We start from the raw sequence: 15,604 nt of genomic DNA, 5'->3' as shown, positions 1-15,604 counted from the left end.
AGACAAAATCCATAGTGCATTCATTACATTGTACAACAAAAAATGTGACTGGTTGAATATAACAGTAGATACACATTGTTAAACATGAAAGTACACTGTGAAATATAAATTAATGAAAAGCAAGCAGATTTTAACCTGATCGTTGAGATCTAGATAACATATGATCAATATTAGTGAGTGTGCAGTAGTTGAACTCAAAAAACAAAAAATAAAAAAAAATCTAATTTTTTTGATAAGCAAAAAGAATCTTAGTTATTCCTTACTGATTAAATAGTAAATAGATATTCATATTTAATACACTTTCATTAAAAAAATTTTGAAGTAAAAAAGTTCGGTATGCCAAAGTTATACTCTTTTAGTGACTAAACCCTTGTTTTGTTCAATTAATTAGCAGAAATACCCAAAAAAGATCATTTCATAATTAATTCAATGAACTCGTAGAGATACCCAAATATTGCTAAGAAAGAACAAAAAAAAAAAAAGCAAAAACAATAACAATGCAAATTTGCCATCGGTAAGAGAACTATTTTGTTTTATGTAGCAGGCACAAATGTACAAGGGAACAATTGCTCTCAAAAAATAATGAATTTACATTTATGTTCTTTTCTTTTAAAACACAATCCAAGAACTAATCATCAATGTTAATGCAAGCACCACGATCCACCATTTTCGAGTGAGTGATTTTAAGCTATTTGATCCACTGCAGATAAGCTTATTATTGTGATAGGTGCACACAGTTTGCTTCCTGCAAATGACAGCAAGAAGAAAAAAAAATTACAGAAGGATGTTCAATATAGAAGTTCATGGAATAATCTCATAGGGATACACCTTGGGTGAGATGGGCTTTGTTTAATGTCAATACAGGCCCAACCCAGAGACTTGGGTGAGATTGGCTTTGACACAATCAGGCTGGGCTCGAGTCCTGGACCGGCTCAAGAAGGTTTTAGTTCAACTGAATAAAAAGAATGCCTTAAATCAATTTAAGATCAATAACTGAAATATAAAATAATGGAAAATTATATTTTTATATTTTTATATTTGTATATTTATATATTACTGGGCGGGTTTGGACTGAACTAGGGTTGGGCTAGGCTGAGACTTTTGAAAAATAAAAATCCTATAATTTTAGGCCCAGGCCCAGAGACCCAGAAACAGTCCGAGGGTTGAAAATCCAACCTCTGGCCCTTGTAGAAATACAGATTGGGTCGGTCTGGGCTCAGAATGAGCCCGCCCAAATTGCACCCGTACAAACTCAGCAAAGCAACTTCTGGATTTGGTTTGGTTCATTCAAAAACCAGACCATCCGGGCAAAAAATACCAGCCGGTTTGGGCAAACTGGCTTAAATGAACCATTTTAAACCTACTCACTGACCTTGATGAACAGAAGGAGATGATGTAGTCTGGCCCAGAGCATGTAAAAATGCTGGTCGGATCATCATATGCATAACTATATGCTGCAGGACATACTTCCTTGAACTTCTTGGAGTAGAATGTAGGTTTACATACCGCTGGGTTACCGTAGACACCCCGGCAACAGTACTCGTCGGTGTCAAATACATCACATGCACTCCGGCAGGCGATGATCTTCCCACCATATTTAACAGAAAGTTCAGCTGGACAATTGGGCCTCAAATCACCGTCACAACCAGCAACAGAACAGTTACCGTGACCGTTCACCGGTGTAACTACTAATGGCAGGTTGAACCCATCGACGAGGCTAACATCGTAAAAATCGAGCGCTGCAAGTGTGAACTCGGCCAGTGAGGCCGGGGTTTGTCCTGAGGCCTTGCATTTGAGGGAGTTGCCGCATCTAGCAGTTTGGCAGTTTCCATTGCCATTTTTGTCAAAATTGCAACCGGTTCGACCCCATATCCGACCAACCCAACCAACCGGGGCAGTGAAGACCATTGACTGGCCCGGCTTTAATGCAAAACCGCCTCCATTAAAGTTCTCACCAGGTGTGATGCCGGGCCAAATTGTTTCTTTGCAGTAGTTTACTATGGTGAAAACTCTTGCTGATTCAGATAATTGTACTCCTACCCACCAAAATAAAATTGAATTAAGGTATTATCAAGTTGAGCACAAAAGTTGAGTTTGTTCTTGAATCCAAGAAGAAGATATTTCTGATATCTTGAATAATTAAATTAAAATAAAACCCATTCAAATCTGGCCATCTCCATGAGTTATCTAGATTAATTAATGCAAGAACTAAAGTAAAATAAACCAGAAAGGAGGAAAAACAAAGAGAGAATTAGTGGAATAATTAAGTTACCTGATATAGTCATAATTAAGAATAACAAGACTGTGAGTAGTTCACTGAGATGTGGAGCCATTATCTCCTCTCTGATTGGCTGCCCTTGTTTGAAGGTTGAAAATTGAGGCATATGAGAGTGAGGGAGAATGGGTCTGTGGAAGATGTAATAGAAAAAAAAAGAAAGAAGAATACGTGTAGAGGAAATTGAACCAAAGATCTTTCCCTCCAAAAAGGCTTCCTTGCTTGTGTTAACAGACGATTCCTTCCCTAACCATTTCCACCAGCTTTCTTCTTCCTCTCTTCCCTAAATGGATCAATTTGATGCTTCCACAGACAAATCAAGCAACTCGTCATAGAGGTGGATCCCAAGGTTCAAGTATTGACACGTATCGATCGGTATCGGTCTATACATATCATTCTAGGACCCCTCCGATATGCCCCTACAGTGGGTGTATCGGAGGTCTGACCGGTTCAGGGGATAGAGGAGACCTAAACCGTTCCCCCTGAACCGGTTGCAAAAAAATAAAAAAAAAGGCATGAAAAACTGTATCAATTTGCCCAATACGCCCACACCGACATATTAGGCGTATCGATATTTTGAACCTTGGATGGACCAATAAGAATCTGATTTGCTTTCACATGCTAATCTGCTTGCTATTTTTTTTTTTTTTTTGTCACTACTAAGGCCCGTGGTTGACTCTCAGGATCTGTTTTAATATTTTTGTTGTTCTCAAGCAATGAAGAATCTTGTAATTTTTGGCTCCATGACTCTACTTTCTGTGAATTCCTAATCCATTGGCTGACTAATTAATATTGACAGATCGAAAAGGATGATTATTTGCCTGCACCCTTTATGCCAATATGATTGTTTTGAACCATAAAGTAGAAATAAATAACCAGATTAGAAGGCGATTTAGCTTTATTCGTGATGATTTCATTTCTATAATATGAATCATTAAGGATTATCAGGTCAAGGGGATCATTAAACTGCATTTGGTTGCAGTGCAAATTTTATTTGCACTAGTGTAAATGCATGGGGTGCGAAAGGGCTGAGTATAAATTATGGTTTACTTTTGTTTTAAATTTCACTTTATCTTATTTATTTGTGAGAAGTAAAATAGAAAGCAAAATGAAGTAACCTATATAGGTATTCCGACCTTTTCTTTCAATCCAAGCACAACCTAAATGAAAAAGAATGGAGGTAAGAGGAGGTTATCTGTTAAGGAGTAAAGTAGAATTCAAGATGATGTAGTCCTCATTTATATGAGAAAAAATTGATATAGGATGAAAGTGGTGCAAATTTTGCTTCATTTTTTGGGATACAAAATTTTCACTGTTAATGAGTTCAAAAGAGACATAAAGTACAAATTTTATTTCATCAGGTAGAATGCAAATCATAATTATAAATAAACGAAAGCAAAACCGAATCCGATACAAATGTTGCACTGCAACCAAAGGCAGCCTTAGAGACAATTTAGGGCTTGCAATTGGTATCAGATTATCTGAATTCAAATTCAAATTGAAAATCAGAGCATATCTAGCACGAAGAGAGCATGGTATATACTTGAAACCATACCAAATTAATAAGCTTGCTATAAGCATTACAATTCTTCTAGCATAATTTTGATCTAGGGATGATCATGAGTTGGGCCGGGCCAGCCAGGCCCAGGATGGGTTTTTACAGGCTATTAACAGCCACCAGGCTAACTTGTATAAATTAATAAATTATATTTTTGGGTTATCAAAAAAATTATATTTTTGAAAAAAAAAATGTTAGTTAATTTTATAATCAAAACCACAGTTGTATATATATATATATATATATATATATATATATATATATATATATATATATATTGATATCTTATACCATATGTATAACTTCTAGGTCAATCAGGCTTAAAGTTTTGCTCACCCAGGCTTAGGCCGAAATAATCATCCCTATGAAATTAAACATTTCCTTGATATTTACAGCATTTCTGCCTAAACTCAAAATTCTTGATATTTGTCCATCAATTTGTGAAGTCATGAGAAGAAAATAGCTAGCTAGCAGTAGACCTGTTCATGGGTCGGGTTGGGCCGGGCTTTTACTCTCCATTAACAGAAATATGTTAGGCCCGAGCTCGAGCCCGGCCCGACCAACGGGCCTACAACTTGGGCCCGAGCCTGGCCCTAATAAAAAGCCCGAAGCTCGACCTAATAAAAAAAATTAGAAATTTTCCCTATTCAATAATCAATATAAATCAGAATTTATTTACATTAAAAATATATATAAATTCAAAATTTATTTATATTAAAAAAAGAATATAAAGAAGGGAAAGACGATGTGGAGAAAAAGAATTCGGTTGGAAAAAAAGGGAAGGAGGTGAAAAAAAGAGGGGTATTCAACTAGGGTTTTTAGGTTTAGTTATAGGTCGGGCCGGGCTGTTTTGGCAAATCCCGAGCCCGGCTCGAATTTATTGCGGGCCGGGCTTTTTGGCCCAAGGTTAAGCCCGCGGACCTATATACCTGTTCAAGCCCGTCCGGGGGTCGGGCCGGGCCGGGCCGGCCCGTCGGGCCACCCGGCCCATGAACAGGTCTAGCTAGTAGTTTCCGCCATATATGGCTGAATGTAGGGGTGTTAATGGACTAGTTTTGGGTTAGACCCTGTCCAAACCAAAATCAATTTGGATGGATTGGATGGACCAACCGACCAACAAGACATATTGAATTGGACCAGTCCCAACTTAATGGTCCAAAGTATTTATTGGATTGGATTGGATTGGATTGGACCTCGTCCATTCATAATGAATTTATATTGGATTGGGTTGGATTGAACCAATATCTAGTCCATTGATAGAAGATAAGAATATAGGTCCAAATGATCCAAAATATTCATTGAAGAAGAAGAGTTACGAAAGAGAATAGGGTGTTACTGTTCACACCCACAATATTTCATTATATATTAAGTCAAAAATTACAGTCATATTCCTATAAGGGCACCCAAAATACAAATAATAAGAAAAGACAACAATACCCCTAAAGCCAAATGCACATTCTCAATACTCCCCCTCGAGTTGAGCATGGATATCTATCATGGCCAACTTGCTCAAGTTTCTATCAAGTTTTGACTTGTTGAGACCCTTAGTAAGGCAATCAACAAGTTGGTTCTCTAACCTAACAAAAGGCAAACATATTTCTCCATTAGCTATCTTTTTTCCAATGAAGTGCTTGTCAACTTCAATATGCTTTGTGCGGTCATGTTGAATAGGGTTATGAGAAATGTTTATGACAACTTGATTATCACAGTGTAGCATCATTGGGGTTTCAACTTGGATCCCAATCTTTGATAACAAAGGCTTCAACCATAGCTCTACATTTAACTTCAACATTAGATTGAGCAACAACAGATTGTATTTTTCTTTTCCAAAACACAATATTACCTCCTACTAAGGTGCAATAACCGAATGTGCATCTTTTATCATCTATAGAATCTTCCCAATCAGCATCAGTATAAGCCTCAACCTTGGGATGCCCCTGGTTAGAGTATAACATTCCTCTACCTAAACACCCCTTTAAGTAGGTAAGAATCTTGTTGATAGCCTGCATATGTGAAGTTCTAGGACTGTGGATATATTACCTTACCATGCTAACAACATAGGATATATTAGGTTGACTCAGGCACAAGTAAAGAAGCCATCCAACAAGCCTCTAGTAAACACCCTTGCCTGGAAGAATATCTCCATCATCAGTACTCAGTTTATGGGTGGAGTCAATAGGAGTTTCAATTGGCTTACACCTCAATTTCCTAACCTCATGAAGGAGATCAAGGACATACTTCCTCTATGAAATAAATATCCCTCCCTTCAACCTTGCCACTTCAATTCTAAGAAAGTATCTAAGATTCCCAAGATCTTTGATTTCAAATTCAGAAGCAAGGAATGACTTTATTTGATTTGTCCTGGAGTGATCATCTTTAGTGACAACAATATCATCCACATACACTATCAACAAAGTGAGTAGGCCATTAACCCTTCATATAAACAAAGTATGGTCTACTTGTGATTATGCAAACCCAGTTCTAGGAATAGCCTTCTTAAATCTATCAAACGAACCTCTAGGGGATTGTTTAAGTCTATAAAGAAATTTTTTTAAACGACAAACCTTCCCCTCACTGTTGGGTAAGATTACCCCTAGTGGTTAATCCATGTATACCTTCTCCTAAAGATCTCTATTTAAGAAGGAATTTTTCACATCCATCTAATATAGAGGCCATGAATAATGAGCATCAAGAGACATAATAACTCGAATATAGTTCATTTTGGCTACAGGAGCAAAGGTCTTTTGATAGTCAACCCCATATGTTTGGGCATATCCTTTTGCCACCTAGTTTTGTATCTTTCAATTAATCCATCAGCCCGATGTTTAATGGTATACAGTACCCACTTGCAGTCCACTAGGACTTTGCCTTCAAGAAGAGGAACAAGCTCCCAAGTGTAGTTTTTTCAAAAGAGCCTCTATCTCTTGGTTCATAGAATCCTTCCATTGAGGTGACTACATTGCATTTGAAACATTATGAGAAACAGAAATAGAGGAGATAGCAGTAACATAGGCATGATAGGAAGGTGAAAGAGCATCATAAGAAACATAGTTAGTGATGGGGTAGGTAGTGCATTTCCTTTTTCCTTTTCTAACTACAATGGGAAGGTCAAGGTCAGATTGTGAGACATCATGCTCAATAGTAGTAGGAGAACGAGGTTTAGGGTTGCTTTTAGAGTTACCTACCAAGTGATTTGATTGTTCTGGACATTCAACCTTAAGAGTATCCTTCCTTCTACGCCTTATAAACCATTGTTGCCATGATCGCTAGAGGGAATAGGAGGAGGAGGATAAGTAGGAACAATGTTACTACAAGGGGAAGACAAACTAGGAATGCCCATAGAGGTAGGAATAAGAAAACAAAGAAGTTTGATCTTCACAAATACTCTCCCCTTGAAGAGGACGTGTGGACTGAAAATATGGAGTAGACTCAAGGAATGTAACATCCTTAGATGTATACCTTCAACTAGTATGGGGACCAAAGCACATGTATCCCTTTTGGACTAGAAAGTAGCCCAAAAATATGCATTTAATAGATTTAGAGTCAAGTTTCAAAAAATGACTCATTTCATGAACAAAGCAACTACAACCAAAGACTCTGAGAGGAAAACTGAAAATAGGATCCTTATGAAACAAAAGTTGATGAGGGGATTGAAGAAAAATTGATCATGAAAGAAGTATATTAATGAGATAAGCTGCTTCTTCAATTGTATCTCCCTATAATCAAGTTGGTACATTCATCTGGAAGAGTAAGCCCTCTTGCCACTTCAATAACATTACTGTTTTTTTTTCTTTGCTACACCATTTTGTTACAAAATATGAGAACATGAACTTTGATGAATTGCTCCCTTTCTTTTAAGGAATAATAGCAAATTCTTTTCAAAATACTACTTAGCATTGTTAGACCGTCTTATCTTGATATAATTTTCAAATTATGTTTCTACCATCTTAAAGAAGTTTTAAACAATGGAAGGGATCTCATCTTTACTCATCATTAGGTAAAGTCAACTATATCTAGAGTAATCATCAATGAACAATATAAAATATTTATAGCCGCCCATACATGGAATAGAGTATGGGCCCCAAACATTAGTGTGTATTAAGTTGAAAGCAACATTGCTCCTATTACTTGCATAATATATATCTACATTGTTTTGAGAGATGACAAACTTGACATTGCATACCCAAACTAGACCTAGACTGACATAAGTTTGGAAACAAAAATTTAATGGACTTAAAAGACACATGACCGAGGCGATAATGCAACAACTTCAAAAGACTCAAATTTTCATTTTGACATGACTTAGTCAAGCATAATAATCCTTACTCAAAGGTTTGATCAAAAAGGCAAACTCCATTAACTTCATGTCCAGTTCCACTTGTCCTCCCCATTCTTAGGTCTTAAAAATGAGAAGGAAAAAATGTTACTGAACAGTTATGGGATTTGATAAGAGTGCTAATAGATAAAAGATTATTGTACAATTGGGGAACATGAAGGACAAAGCTTAAGGAAAGATCACGAGTAAGCTTAACCTCCCCTATACCAGAGATATAGACATTTTTGTAAAAATATCATAAATCTTATTAGTAGCATTTATTAGTGAAAAAATAACTTAAATATAGGATTTAATAAGAGAGTGGGAGTTAATACTCAAATATAAGACTTTGGTGGCGTTTGATAAATCTAAAATCGGAAGTTTGAAAAGTTAAAAAGATATTAAAACTGTCTGAAATCTGAAAAGAGGCATTGATGCTTTTCTACTTTTCAAAGGCTCTGAATACTTTGGTTTGTTTGTGTTGGACCAAACTCTTAACATCTGAAATATCCTGTTTTTACTATTTTACCCCTAGAATAGACTATTTGGTATATTTGAACTCAATTTGTACTATTTCATAAAAAATAATTATCAAATTCAAAATAATATTAAAAGCATAAAAAAAATTAATAAAATATATAATAATTAATAATTAATAAATAACATAATTAAATTAATAAAAAATAATTACTCACTATTAAAAAATAACAAAATAATTAAAATTTAATTGTTTACCTGTTAGAGCCAGACAATGAGTTTAGCAAAAACAGTAACTATCATGGGCCCAAAAGCTGGAGCTAAGGTCCAAAATTTTATAGAATGGGCTCTAAAATGTATAGACTTCTACTCCCGTTGTCAGGGAAACAGGGTTAGAGTAAAATCAAAGTTCAACTGTTGAGATCCAACTCCAGTTGTCAGCACTAAAAACATTTCTAGATCTTGCTGGTAACCAACCAGCTTAGAGGAAAGGATTTCACAGAAGCTTTTGATGTGGCATGCTTTACCCTCACTCTCTTCTCTTAGCTCATCTGACCTTGGTTGGGCATCTAGTATTTCTACTACTGTAATTCAGGGGTTGATGAGAATGGTGGTAGAAGGTGATGTGGACAATATCAACCAGTGTTTTCTTGAAGCATCATGTTTTGGAAGCACCAAGCTTCTTCGTATCTTATTGTAGATAGCTCAAAGGAACAAGTTAGATGTGGATGACCCATAGAGTAGGAATAACACCTACTCTATCCAACTCATTGACAAACACAGTGAACCTGATTTGTGAACCTGAACTTGATGACCAGTGATCCACTTGGATTTCTATGAAAGTGCACATAGACACTACTAATCATCTCAAAATATCCTATAAAATAACAATTTTTTGTAATATGGAATGACTACTAAAGCAACAACATATATTTGGTTGATGATAGAGTGATATCATTAACCAATATCCCATGGATTGATTCAGCCATATCCCATGCATTTTTCTGTTATTACTGGTAAAAACTATACGCTGGCATCTCATTAGTTGATAGGTTCATTCAATTCTGCTGGAAAATCTTATGTTTACCCCAAAATTTACCAAAACCTATATCATTAATAAATTACATACACCTTATCTCTGATTCTGATATTGCCAACAACTGGTTCCCCAAACTAACACCATTCATTTACTCGTCCCCGGAGAGCTTGGGACACTCAACAAGACCCAGAAAAAAGCAATACTACTTCAATGAATGGGCCAAAAGTAAAATGTTATAAGTAGAACCAAGGTGGTATAACACAGTTAACAAGTTCTTTGAAAAAGCCCTATTCCCTCCCTATACAATGAGTAAAGTAACCTGATAATACAAATTACGCGACCACAGAACATGGAGTTCTTTCCCTAAAAAAATATGCAATTCTGGGATTAAACTAGTTTCAAGGAGATGATTTTGAAGATGCCCAATTGTCTTCTTCCAACATACTTCAAGGAATCTAAAGATGGGTTGTTCCCCATATTCGATAAATTGAAGAAAATTACAAAATTAAAAGAAAAAAAAACTCCAAAGAAAATGAATCTGGGTCTTCTCCCCAACATACATTTGGTTAATAGTAAATCTTATAGAGAATCTGGGTAAAGCAAATCAAATGAAAATCATTCCTGTTTATCCATATACCACAAAGAAAATGAATTCGAATGGTTGAATAGCATAAATATGAATAGTTGAATAGCATAAAACATTCCTATTTATCCAACAAGCATGGCAATAAAAAAAGAAAAAAACTGAAGATTGCGAGGGTTTTTGAGAGAGCTTCTTTAGAATTGCTTCGAAGAGAAAGTTCTTTAGTTCGAAGCAAGAAGAGAGCAGATTCGGTTCGAAGTGAAGGTTCACAGAGAAATGGCGGTGGAGCTTGCTTGCAGAGAGGATGGTGGTGAGCTTCTTCTCAGTTCGAAAATAGGGTGAGTGACCTAATTTTTTTGGTTTTATTTGAAGGACAAATTGTTGTCATTTTTAATTTTTTTATGAGGATAATATCGTCATTTATCGAGGTTTGAATAGCCTCTGAGTGCATTAAGCACTCGCCCGACCACTTTCATTTTAAGATCTGAAAATGCATTTTAAAACTAATATTAATAGGCGCACCCAAACGGCTGTGGTGTCTGAAAAGCAACTATTTCAGACTTCAGACATCTGAATAGTGCAATCAAACACCACTTTAGTAAGAGGAGATTAAATGAGATGAAAATCAATAATTGAAATTATATTTTCAATCCTCATAAGTAGAAATGGACTAAATACACAAATCTGAGCATTTTAGTCAAGAAAAGTTCTACACACTCATTTGCACTTTTAAAAATAGTATAGATAAACAGGATTTTAAATTTTCTATTCATAAATGTTGTTCATTTGATTTACTATCTCAATTAAAGCATTTCCGTCCAATGAAAATCCTAGAAAATAAGATTCACACTTAGATGTATCGTTCCTAACCCTCTTCTTCTTTGGCTAGCCCATTTGGAGTTATCCTTTTTTAATATTTTCTTTTAAATAAACTATTTGTACCAACTGAGAAGGCCTTTTTTATAATTGGGTCATTTAGATCCACATGTGGTTAATGATGATTCACCATGCATTATTTGTGTTTCTTTTACCTTTAAATCTTAAAATAATTCAAAGTTACCAAGAAATAATTGTGATGCTGCTGTAAGGTCATCACATCTATTCTTGGGTTTCCAGATGAACTCAATATAGGATAAGTTGATTTAGATAAATAAGCTTGAGACAATCTTATTGGGTTCATCTAATTTAAGCTTTGTAACTCTACTTATTAGATATAACAAATACCAAAAATATTTTGGGCCAAGAACACACCAATAAGAAATAATTTGCATTTGGCAAATAATCCCAAATAAGTGCTTATTTGCTTATATTCAAGAAGCCCAAATTTTGAGCTTTTATTTTTAAGTGCTTATTTTTTTTGGCCTATCTTGGTTGGTGCCATTTTAAAAGTACCTATATTACCCCTATTTAAAGTAAGTGCTTTTTTACCAAATACTCACGAATGCTTATCAAGAAAAACACTTAGTTTTAAACACTTATTTATCAAATAAGTGCTTCCAAATATGGGATCGTATGAAGTGCTCATAATTAAACCACAGCTTACTAATGATTTTGAACAGTGATACTCATACCGATCACCCCATGCATTTGCTAGTATGCGACACAAATTTGGATTTGCTCCTCACACTATCCTCACAGCACATCCCACTGCATTAGAAATATCTCTCAATGAATGACCCAAGTTAAAACATATTAGGCAATTGAAAGCTTTTGGGTAGATGACTTTGTTAACCACATTTGCGGTTTTGAAGTGTGATAAATGAAATCTTGGTACAGTTGCCAAAATATATACATAGAAGCAAAGTTTTAAAAATTGATCGGTTCTAGCCACCGGTTTCTAGATCGACAGTTCTACCATCTAATTCAAATGGATAATACTTGTTTCAACTTAAAAAATAATATTAAAACAAAAAAATGGCCAAAAATCGTTGAACAGTACCCAGGTCAGTGGATCATTGACCAAATCAATTGTTTTTGGTTAAGGATCAGATTAAGGGTGAAACGGAATAGGTTGCCTGGACGATTCCCAAACCAAAGAGTCATATCATCTAAGTCAACAACAGTACGAAAACACTACATAGAAGAACCCTTCAACTTGTTTCTACTATTTCATGTTACCTATAAACCTGAATTCCAAAAATGGCTTTTCTTAGTTTCTTTTCTATATCAAAGAATGAACTACTAAGGAAAAAAATAAAGTACTAATCTTCATTTGTCACCTATAAGTTGGTTAATTTCACACTATGATGGAGGGTGATTTGACCCGACCTCCTGACTAGGCGACACGTGGATATGACTCAACGTAAGTGATGGCTCAACATGATAGCCTAGCTACAACTTGGCGTAACAAGCTCACTAAAACCCAGCCTAACAGCTCACTACAAGGCAGCTCGCTATGAGGCAGCTCGCTACAAGCCAGCTCTATACGAGGCAGCTCGCTAGAAGGCAGATCACTACCAGGCAGCTCGCTACGAGGCAGCTCGCTATTGAGCAATCCGAAGGTTTCGGGAATCTTCTAATCTGACAAGACCGTGCCTGTCAGACTGCTCCCACGTCCCTTGTCTGATGGCGCAGCACCTACCAATCCAGAGGACTGCGCCCACGTCTCTCAACAGGTGGCGTCGTGCCTGCCAGCTCCAAAAAACGTCTCTCGACTGGCAGGGCCGTACCCTGTGATGGTTACCTGTGCCCACCTGCTCAGCCCTGGCAAATAACGGCTGCGACAGAGAATCAGAGGTGGTTACACCCGATTTGACAAAGCATTAATATATAAGGACTCCAACTCCCAAGAAAAAGGGTAATTGAAAATTGTGCATCTTCACTCTTAGCATTTATTTCTTCGCAACTCTCTCAGTTCTCCGCTGAGTTCTAACTTAAGCATCGGAGTGTTCCCGCTGGGCAAGCTCCTCGGGAATCCTTCACCTTCTTCTTTGCAGATACCTCGTCCAGCGCCAGCTAGGAGCATAGCCCCTACCAACTAGGAGTGACCAGATCGCGCACCATCATTTGGCGCCGTCTGTGGGAAACGCTTCTAAAAGCCTTCTTCCACTAAACTTACAGACTTGAATATCCATGGCTTCCTCCAGCAACGCCAAACGCAACTCAGGCGCGAACACTTCCCCTGAACCCCAACTCCCTACAGTGTGCGTTGGACAATTCACCCTTCCTCTCTCTGCGGATAGGGTCCCAACGCTAAATGTGCCTCAGATCGCGGCACCGGTGAGCACTCCGCTCCCCTCCACAGTAGGCACCACTTTCACTGAGCCTTCTCTTCCCCCACTAGCTGGATCAAACCAGGTCGAAGATCTGATGCATTGCATGCGAGCCATACAAGCTCAAGTGCAGCAAGTCCAACAACTTCAGTTGTACCAGCAGCAAGCTCTACACCATGTATACCAACAGCAGTATCAGCACCAGTTCCCCCTGTTGCCTCTGAACCAGCTGTTGATTCCACCACGGCACCCGGCCCCGTAGCAGACTAAGCCTCACCGCCGGAATGAACGCCCCTCTCGCCGGGGAGAGACCTCCCAGGCCCAAAATCCTCGCAGGAGCCAAGTCTCATCCTGCAGCAGGAGGGAGAATCCAGTCACACCCAGCTCTCCACGCGCGGTCAGGTCGGGGAACTCTCAGCCGCCTAGACCCGCATCACTTCAACTTTCCGAGTTTGTTGCCCCTCTCCTTGAGAACCGATTCGAAGTTCTGGCCGCGGACTCCAGGCAAGGACCGGTCCATAGTCATCATCATCAGTCTGAGCCGCTCCCTGCAAGAACCGTTCCCGACAACATAGAAGCGAGCAGCACCAATGCAGAGTCCGCGAAGAAGCAGAGGAGACGTCGCCGAGCTCGTCGAACTGCGACACACCACCTGCCTAAACTCAAAGAGAAAGAAGAGGTAGGACGAAGTGAAAACCACTCTGCTCCTCTCTATACCATCCCCTCTGTCTCCAGAAATCTTGGCTGTCCCAATGCCCAAGGACATCAAATTACCTCCCCTGGACTAGTATGACAGATCGTTTGACCCGAATGATCACGTGGTTGCCTTCTAGTCGCAGATGCACCTGGCAAGGGCAAGTGAGTCCTGCATGTGCGTGGCCTTCTCTACCACTTTCAAAGGAGTAGCCCGCACGTGGTATAGGAACCTCGCGCCTGAGACAATAAAAAGTTGGGCGCAGTTCGTACAGGTCTTCACCTCCCACTTCGTCACCAGCAAAAGATGCCCTAGAACCCAAGAAAGTCTCATCGGCATAGTCCAGAGGGAAGGGGAGTCTATCCTAAGCTACATCAAGCGGTTTAATGATGCTTGTCTACAGATACCTGACTTAGACCCCGCAGTGCACCTCACAGCAGTCAAGAGAGGCATAACACACAAGGAGTTTAAGTGGCATGTAGTTGTCAACCGGTCTAAGACTGTAACCGAGTTCCTCAAACTCGCGGACCAGTTCATAGGGACGGAGGAGGAGATTAACCAGAAGAATGAAAGTTTGCCTGAAAAGAGGAAAAGAGAAACCGAGTCCTCGACCCATGGGGACAGCAAGAAGAAGACAGACCCAGCTCGGGGAGGAAGGCCATGTCAGTCTTTTCGAGCTCCTCCAGCGGAAAGGACTGACTACACACCTCTGAATGCAAAGCGGGCTGAGATTCTCATGGCGATCAAGGATGCCCCGTATGTGAAGTGGCCACCTCGGCTGAGAGGGGACCCGAGTGTTAGAAATAAAAATTTGTATTGTAATTTTCATAAAGAGCTCATCCGTCGCAGATATTTAAGAAATTTTGTACAGAATGATAATAAAGCAGGTCGGCAGGGCGAGCAAGGCAGGGGCGCCCCCAAATCTAGCAGCATAAAGTTGGTGATGCTCTCATCACTTCCCTCGATAGGGAACGCTGGAAAGGCGAAGGGGTCGGACGGCGCAGCCTAAGGGTACTGCCCTGGAGGTGGGACTTCTTCTTCTTCACCACCTTCCGCGGCTACTCCCTCGTATGACGTGGGTGGAACCTCCGGCGATGGAACAAAAGATGGGTCCACGGCCTCGAACTCGACGGCCCTAGAAGAGGACACCCGGTCCAGGCGGGACCTCTTTGCCCTGCGCTTTTGGGAGCTCGATAGGAGACGACGCGCATCCATAGGAGACGACGCTCATAATAAAACTGGCTACACGTCCTCCAAGACTGAAGGCAGTTTAGCGCATTTTTTGGCGCCCGCAGAATCTATAAGTCGCGTGACATATGTGCGTATACCTCATGCGGTCAGTCAAGGTAGTTTGAATTACGGGTCAAATCCACCCGCCGCTTCGTCAACTCCCCGTGCTAGAGCAAGACCCTTAGCCCGAGGAGTGGGGGGCAATTGATGGAGGGTGATTT

At 39.0% G+C, this 15,604-nt stretch overlaps 1 protein-coding gene across 2 annotated transcripts; it reads right to left on the bottom strand.

The window, feature by feature from the left end:
• Positions 1-495: 495 nt before the first annotated feature.
• Positions 496-2,386, bottom strand: LOC104609681 (pathogenesis-related thaumatin-like protein 3.5). 2 transcript variants are annotated; one of them, XM_010276052.3, is made up of 3 exons: positions 2,273-2,386; positions 1,373-2,036; positions 496-745 (listed from the first exon to the last, which is right to left on the bottom strand). In XM_010276052.3, exons 1-3 carry the CDS (start codon positions 2,382-2,384, stop codon positions 610-612), a joined length of 912 nt encoding a protein of 303 aa, XP_010274354.2. In that variant the 5' UTR covers positions 2,385-2,386; the 3' UTR covers positions 496-609. The 2 variants fall into 2 exon arrangements, with proteins under 2 accessions (XP_010274354.2, XP_088752662.1); XM_088896536.1 differs by having other exon boundaries at positions 626-952.
• Positions 2,387-15,604: the final 13,218 nt, after the last annotated feature.

This window comes from Nelumbo nucifera, chromosome 1 (assembly GCF_055504915.1).
Source record: "Nelumbo nucifera cultivar China Antique chromosome 1, China Antique-T2T, whole genome shotgun sequence".
Classification (NCBI taxonomy): Eukaryota; Viridiplantae; Streptophyta; class Magnoliopsida; order Proteales; family Nelumbonaceae; genus Nelumbo; species Nelumbo nucifera.
Note: the sequence above shows the minus strand (reverse complement) of the source record. Positions and strands in the feature narration are given on the sequence as shown.